Source organism: Ipomoea triloba, chromosome 2, assembly GCF_003576645.1.
Source record: "Ipomoea triloba cultivar NCNSP0323 chromosome 2, ASM357664v1".
Classification (NCBI taxonomy): domain Eukaryota; kingdom Viridiplantae; phylum Streptophyta; class Magnoliopsida; order Solanales; family Convolvulaceae; genus Ipomoea; species Ipomoea triloba.
In genome coordinates, this window is record NC_044917.1 from 3469176 (window position 1) to 3478046 (window position 8871).

Consider the following 8871-nt stretch of genomic DNA (forward strand, 5'->3'; position numbering starts at 1 on the left):
TGCGCCATAACAAATTTTTCTAATTCATTCAGTATTTTGTAAAACTATAATATTTTTGCATAATTTTTTTTGAATGACGAGAAAAACTCACAACTACTACTCGAACAGTCGAGCATATGTGTTGAATAAACCCGGTTCTACTATAATTTTTTCACATAATTGCGTATGTAATTGGTAGATACATACCTAACCATTTGTTGTCTACTACTATACCCTACTTGTCTACATGTATGTATGTTTGTAGTTTTGCTAATTTTCTCCCTATTTACTAATCCAAACAACCATATCATTAATGTAATATTGACAAGTTTCATTAACTAGGTAGAAGTAGGTCTGTTTAACGTGTCTTGTTACTAAAAGTTTGAACTTATTGATTAATAAATATACATTACAAAATAATCCAAACCTACCATCTATCATTCTTCTCTGGCAAAAACTTGTGTGAGACCGTCTCACCATGAGACGTGTCGAGTCGGGTCGGGTCAAGATGCAAATGTCATACTTATATGCTCAAATGCAATACTAATTAATTAGGAATGAAATTTTTGTTACTTATAAGAGTAAATGTAATACTTTTAAGGGAAAATACAATACTTTTACATTTCGATTTAAAAGTATTACATTTTTCCTCAAAAGTATTATATTTGCCCTTATAAGTAAGGGGCACTTGTCAACATTACTTATTATGAAAAATGTATTACTTTTTCTCTTATAAGTAACAAAAATTGTATTCTTGATTAGTGTTATATTTGAGCATATAAGTATGACATTTGCACATATAAGTATGACATTTGCATGGTACTTTGACCCGACCCGACCCGTCTCACGAATAAGGATCCGTGAGACGGTCTCACACAAGTGTGACCCTTCTTCTCTTGGAAAAAAGAGAAGACCAAAGAATACCTATATATATGCATGCATTCAACTATATGGAGTATATTTCGTGTAAGATTCAGTCCAATGGAATAACGAGATTCGAATTAAGATTAAAACATATAAATTAGGATAACAAGAAAAAAAAAAGTTGTTAGATGGATCAATATTTCTTTTTAATTAAGAAAAACGTTATGAAAAATTATACCACGTTTCATGGAAGCAAGTCTTGTCTTTTTAGAGTTGCTCTATATATACTTTTCTAATCCATTTGATTGTTATATCTAAAATACTATATGTAGGTATATACTTTTGGAACAATAAGCACATACACAATATAAAATTTTTGGATGCCAATACTCGAAGGCGTGCACTCAATAAACCATGCTCCTTTGTAATAGTCTATAAACTGCACAGGAGATGTGAATTCTACATTAGGAAGAGTCTGTGCAACGAGCTCGATCGGTATAGTATTAATAATAATCGAACTTGTAATTTTCTGATATGAAAAAATCATGTTCTATCCGCTCAGTGACTAAAAAAGTAATCCTAGTTAATTTTTTACGTGGAAGTTGGATGAAGTAATGGATTTGATTAAGGTTTTTCCATTGGCAACCAAAAATGGGAAAGAGGAAATTGGATATGTACGTAGAAAATGGTCGACTACCAAACGCACTTGGACATTCCGATATGTTGTCGGTAGAGGTCATCGGATTTGAACAGAAAATTTAGGTGCAAACAGTGTTTGTTTGACTATGTTCAATATCAGTGGTTAGAGTTATCATTATTTGATTAATTCAAAAAAAAATAAAAATATATATATATATAGAGAGAGAGAGAGGGGGTATGTTTCATGTGGGAATCTATGTTTGGATGTAAACTTGTGAACTTCTATCGACCGTTTAGATGAGAGATCAAATGGCCAAGATGTTTGGAGTAGTGCATCCGATGCAATGGTGTAGTAGTGTAGCGATGCAATGATGTATATTTACCAGGTCAAAAACATTACAAACTACAAGATTAAACAAGATCAACGGTAAAATGGTACACGGGTTCAACATTATTATTTGAAGGTAAGCTTCACATATGTAAATACAAGAAGGGAAATATCAAAGAAAGAACATTGACAAACATGGTTTGAAGACCTTATGCTTTTATTATATATTCTACCTATATAACCTTGTCAAACACTCAAATCATGCATGATTATATATATATATATATATATAATTCGATAATATATACTGAAAATATTGACCACGTCATTTCTATAAAGGTGAATATAAATGTGAATAGATAAAGATTTGTAAGAAATATAGTTAATCTATAAGTAGCTGATAAATGAAAGATAGAAAATTAGGGTGGATTGACCTATGAATATAAAATGTATAATGTGGTGGCATGTATCAAAAATCAAAATGGAGAAATACCTAATCTAATTAATATTGTTTTAAAAAAATTATAATATATAGGGGAAGAGATTGCGTTGGAAGTATTAGAGCAGGTAGCATTTCCAACACGCGATCAAGTTAGGCTCAAAGCTCCATCAAAATGCTGAAATGAGAAGTGGTTGTTTCTTGGAGGAAGCTAAAGATTTTGAAAACTTTGGAAAAAAATTCCACATTGTGCATTTCTATTATGCATCTGCCTCTTCTGTCGTTTTGTGTTTGGATTTGCATACATTCAAAGTCTAACCATCATTCCTGCTCTCATCTTCACAACTTACACGGTTTCAATTCTTACTCACAAAAGCCGAAATCCCATGCCCTAGGCCCTCACAAGATATATAATAGAGGATAAATTACGACGACTCAGTGACTCATTAGGTAGGCTGATATTTGCTCATAATCTACTGCTAAGGAACCAACTGAGTTGCATTTGCTAACAATTTCTTTTACTATGTGCTTTCATTTTCTTTTAAAAAGGATGGTTCTCCAAGTTTCCAAATTTTATTCACCTCCTCTTATTCTTTTTTCCATTGATTAGTTTTATAAAATTCTAACCCTTGAAAGAATTTTGATGTGATCTCTTCTTATTTTGTCCTTTAGTGTTCCTTCTCAACTATGAAAAAGAAAGTTGTTAACCAAAAATAACAAAAATAAAGGGACTTTTAACTTTTCTTTAATATTTTAGGTGTTATCTATATAGCCAGTTGCGTTATAATAAAAGTTTACAATAAATTCGGAATTCAAGATGTAATTAAATTATAAATTATATATATATTTTAGACACTAAACTTTAGTTCAAATCCGTCACCTCATTTCCCAACAAGTGTGCCACTATAAATCCCTTTCCTTTAGAATATTCAACCATTACTAATTAATTATAGACAATTCAGTTTCAATTAATTGACAGGTTTATATAATTATTTGAAATTGTTATTGGCATATAAAAGTCTATATTTATATTGTTGCATTTAATAAATTGAAAATTTTTAAATCATATTGTTGTAAACTAAAGAGAGTTTCAAGCAATTGTTTACTGCACAATGCTTAACAACAAATTTTCTCAATCAAGTATACCAATCAAGTATACTTAAGAACTTACACGTCGAGACTAAGGGTGTGTTTGGTTGGTGGATTTAAGCATAAGGAATGGGTATGAAAGTGATTGCTTATGTTTGGTTGATAGGTTTTGTAAATGTTACTACGAGTTTGGAATACCCCATTAATGAGAAAACCCATACCCTTATTAAGTAAGGGTTTCATCTCCCTTCCTCATTTCTTCCCCAACTATTAATAATCATTCCCACCCAACTACCAAACATGCTAAATACTTTCACTAAAACCCATTACCATTACTAAATATTTAATACCCATTCCGATTCCGATTCCCATGTGCGAACCAAACGCACCCTAATTATATTCATGTCTAAGTAAAACTTCACAAAACATTCTTTCATACGCTTCAAAGAAGCTGCATTTAGCCCAACAGCTGAACAGAAATAGAAGACATTAAAAAACAAAAAATCGAGAGTTGAAAAGAAATATATAATTATTTAAGATATCCTATATTGTTTGGTCAACCTCACACTGCTAATAGATGTTCTAATAATATATTATATCATATATGTTTCCCCACAAAACAGTAATCTTTCATTTTCTGGCAGTCATTGTCTTGCTATCAAGGATCAAGAATTTTCACAACACGTAAAAATGAGCTGGATATATATATGTATACCATTGAAAGCCACCACCTACTTTGAATTGTTCTTAAAGCACGTATGAACTCAGAATTCAAAGTTAACAAATAGCTTCTTGTGTGGACTTTGACCTGTGGGTTGGTACAGGTAGGCACAAGTAGACCAGCCTGCTCGTATCAAACCAGGTTCAGCATGAAGCTCGATAGCTCGGAAAATGCAGTTTACAGAAATATATAATCTCGTGAAAAAGCAAATTTTAGATGTGATGGATCACCGAGGCAATATAGTGTGAATCAGCTCAGGGATGGTTTCGGTTATGGGAGCGTGAAGAGAGCATATATCTGTCACCTTCCGAAACATCTTAGTATTGAAGACGCGAGGGTGGAAGAGAGGAATTTCATTCCAGTCGATCCTCCCGGGAAGTAGGAGATAGCATAATATGCTAGAGCAAGAACCTAATAAAGTATGGAACAGAACATATCAGTCTGAGCAAATATTTCTATAGTTGGGATTCTTAATGAAGAAATTAAAGCAAACTTCATACGTGTAAGGGTGTAAAGCAGAAAACAATATTTGAAATTTTGAATATATGAAATAAGTAAAAGCTCAGCACAAGAGTGGAATCCCATTAGCCAATTATTAAACCCCCACCCTATGAAGCAAGGATAGTGTCATGTTGGGCATGGAGACAGACACAAGGATACAAGATTTCCAAATATAGGGGGCATGATCCGCTTTTAAGTATGATTAACATAAAATTAGACTCATAATTGATATTAAACTTAATTTACTAGGGAGTTCTTTACTAAAAGTAAGATATTAATTTACTATTATGCATGTCAAGCAACAAATGATACCCAACAAACAAGACAATAAACAATCAAAAACCCAAAAAAGAAGAGAACATTATAGTATGAAATAGCCTACAAAGATTCAAAGTGGTAGCTAAGCTACATTGTCGCCAAAAGTTGGAAGAATTAAATTTCAGTTCAAACTGCTTCAAATTCATCAATCTATTTCCTATATGTGTCCCACTGACGGGCCATCAATGTCCCCTGACCAGGAAACACAAATAAATACACGGATCCGTTTCTTAAATTTTGTGTGTCTGTTAAACACATGTTCAGGGCATATTGGTGTCTGACATGTCACATGTGCATTAGACAGACCATATTAATAGTATTCACATTATGCTTAAATTGTTCTCTGCAGACTTCAAATGACAAGAAAATAAGAACCCCGTGACTAGAAACACTTCTCCGGAAAGAGATTTTCATTGAGAAGATATAACGAATGAAAACAAGGTGCACGGCAAACTTCCCTAGATGAAGGATCTGAAACATATGCAACCCTAACAAGCTATTTACCAAATATTACGATCTTATAATCTCTTCCAATTAACATGTTAAGAACAAATTATGATACTGAATACAATCAAACCACAATGAAAAAGAAAACCATTAAAGTTAAAGGACCAATATAAAAGAAATCAGAAGGAAATCTATGAAATATGAAAAGAACATCCAATACCTGCACCACGGAGAATAGCACACAGAGAATATAACTGTGCATCACCATTGAAACATAAACTGTCCCCACCATGCTGCCAATGAAAACTGCTGTAAATGGAAGCCTCTGAAAAGGAAAAGGAAAAGCATAAAAAACTAAGACATGAAAGGTGGATAACATAGGAAATAGGGAAATTATACAAGTAAACACATCCATAAGCTACAGATTTAATTTACCTCCTTTGATAACATGTGTGAAAGTTGATTTTTTGGACCTTTGAGGGCAAAGAATGAGCCAATAATGAATCCACATCCAATAGTAAAGCAAATAGCAAACTTTTGAGGCATTATCACCATGACAGGAAGGAACATGGTGAATGCTATGAAGATAAAAAATACTCCAGCACTAAGAAATAGCCCAAAGTACATAAGAGCCTTTCCAGAAGGAACAGTACTTGTGGCAGATTGAAAGTTCCCGGGTAAATCTCTCACTCCTTTAGAGACCCTATATGCAAATAACAGACAAGAAAATGAATGAATGGATAGCTATTAATATTAAATAGTGATAATGATGGTATGATAAGGCATTCTATGTAAATCTCAAAAATATAATTACTGGTTCTGATTTATGTTTTACATTCACCAAGGATGTTCACATTTGTTTCATACTTTCATTAGTAATACACTTATCATCTTTAATCTAATTCAATAGCTAGGTTTGACTCTATCCAAGTGACCAATTCTAGTTTCACAAATGTGGAGAATTATGAGTAATAGAATATAATGAACAATGGAGAAGCAAAATGCCCATAAAATAAAATAGCAATAGTTGAAATGAGAATGTTAAGATAGATAATGCGGAATACATATTAGAATGACTGTAGTCGGAGTGAGGCACAAGTGATCCCAACTGAGTAGACATTGAGAGAAAATAGACTAAACATGGTTTGCACTAATTCAATGTGGATCTATCAGTACCTGGCATAGAGTGAAATAAGGCAGCGATACAAGATGAGAAAGGAAAGCCGTAGATCAAAACTTGATTGGATAAAAGTTTTTAAGAAAGACATGTTGGTCCATGGGGATATTTACAAATTTAGCACTAAACAGATCGAAATGGAAACATAGAAACTGTATAGCTGTAGAATTATGGCTTAGTTGAACTGAGTAGGTCAGTTCAAGTCCTATATTGTTATCTAGTTGTTCCAAAGTAAATCTATATTGCCCATTTGTCTTGGTATAAAATTGGTCGAATTGCACCCAATTGAATTTACCATATGTGCTGGACTATACATCAAAGAAATTACATAGTGAATGAAGGCGTAAAATAAGTATACTGTCTTCAGCTAAGCTAAAGTTTTAAACCCACAAAAAATGAGTGCATCTAAGCTAACTTGTAATGAACATTTAAATTTTATAGGAACGGTGGCGAAATGAATATTGAATAAACTGAAGGAGAGTAGCTTTCAAAAAGAAATAAGGATTGTGAATGTCCTCTTAATAGGAGTTCAGAGTTGTAAATTTAAATGTTAACCCTCAGACGAGGTAATTCCATTACATTTGGAAAAGGGGACCTTTGTCCTTCCACCGTTCGTTCTCCTTTCCATCCAAAAGTAATCAAATATGCAATGATAAATTTTTTGTGTTCTCCAGCCATAGCCAACCTTCTTAATGGTCACAACCTAGAGACTAGCTCAAATTCATAAACAACAGCATGAGGTAGATTGATCTTAACATGGGAATATCACAATTCCATCACAACTTCACCAACACACACACACTTTCAGTTCTGGTCACAACTTCCATACACTTCTATTCTATTTTCTATATCATATGAATCAAAATTTAGCATTTTAGCAGGCTTCAATTGCACTTGTCCTTGAGTCCTTCACTTTAATTTCAACATTTAAGTCCCACTTTGTTCCAAATGCCAATCTTTAGCTTGTTAGTTCAATCACAGCCCTAGCTTTACATTATAAAGCACAATTTCTATGCCAATCTAAACACTAAAACCAAGTACATCATTCACCTGATTAATCAGACACAATTCACTAAAAGATCGGTAAAGACACACTGCATGTTCAATTCAATTTCGAAAGAAATACTTGAATGAAATTCGGGTTAAGAAATTAGCATTTTCTGAGCTGTTTTCCCTAGTCTGTATACTTGTACGGAGTAATAGTGAGTAGATGCTTACACGCCAAAAGTCCCGGTGACCTTGTCGTTGGCTGTACGGACGGCGGCTTCGAGATCAAATCCGAGACTCGACGACGCTTCATCGTCCTTTGCGGCGGCGTATGCGTTCCAATCCGCAAGTAGAGACGGCGATTTTTTCTCCAGATCGTTGCTCGGGCCTCCCGTAAACCACGCTTGTGCGGTTTTATGCATTTTTTATTTTTTTTTGCCAATTATATTTTCGTTTTCTCTGGAAGGAGCTTCAGAGTCGTTAGTCTGGTTACAGACTTACAGTAGAGCCCCGTGGGACGATGGAAATCGAAACTCCATTATATTCAAGCTTTATTATAATTTGTTATTCTATAAACTATTACAAATTTATTTTTTTTTTTATCGACAACTTTAATCATATTTTACATTTTACTACTTTATAAATTAAATTTAAAATGGCACTTTTTAAACCTTAGCTTGTAAAAAGATAATTATACATACATTATTATTTTTATTAACGAGGAAAATATTCAATCACTGCTCTTAGGGGTCGTTTGGTTCGCGGAATCTTAAATTACCCTGGGTAATAGGATTACATGCAGGAAGCTAATGTGAGATTTTGGAAATGTAATACTACCCGATGTGTTTGGTTAAAGTTGTAGGAATATAATATTAACTTGTTTGGTTGAAGGTTATGTTTTAAGTTATATTATATCAATTACATAAATGCCCTCATAAAAATTGAAAAGTGTAAATTGCAAGTCTCTTTTCATTTTTTATAGTTCAAAATTTAACAAAATGCTTCTAATAATAATAATAATAATGGAATGCATAAAAATATTATTAAGATACAATTCAACAATTGAGTTTTAATCTTAAGCCACTCCATTATCTCACGCTCTATTCATCAAGACCACCGCCCAACATGACCAAATAATTCAATCCATAATCAATTAATCCTCCATTCGGCCATAACAACTTAACCAAAGAAGGATAGTTGAGGACAATTTTGAAATATTAAAAAGTAATCTCACAAAATCTAATCAAAACTTGTTAATCAGATCACCTCAAACATACCCCCATTTCTTACGTGGTGGTTATCTTATATTACTTAACATCTTAGATTACTTAAACCAAACATGGTAATATAACATTACCTTCTTTAGATTACCAGGGTGATGT

At 33.0% G+C, this 8871-nt stretch overlaps 1 protein-coding gene across 1 annotated transcript; it reads right to left on the reverse strand.

Moving 5' to 3' along the window:
- Positions 1–3845: 3845 nt before the first annotated feature.
- Positions 3846–8007, reverse strand: LOC116005562 (protein transport protein SFT2-like). Its single transcript, XM_031245791.1, has 4 exons — positions 7721–8007; positions 5761–6028; positions 5546–5650; positions 3846–4470 (listed from the first exon to the last, which is right to left on the reverse strand). The coding sequence occupies exons 1-4, from the start codon at positions 7909–7911 to the stop codon at positions 4360–4362; spliced, it is 675 nt and encodes a 224-aa protein (XP_031101651.1). The 5' UTR covers positions 7912–8007; the 3' UTR covers positions 3846–4359.
- Positions 8008–8871: the final 864 nt, after the last annotated feature.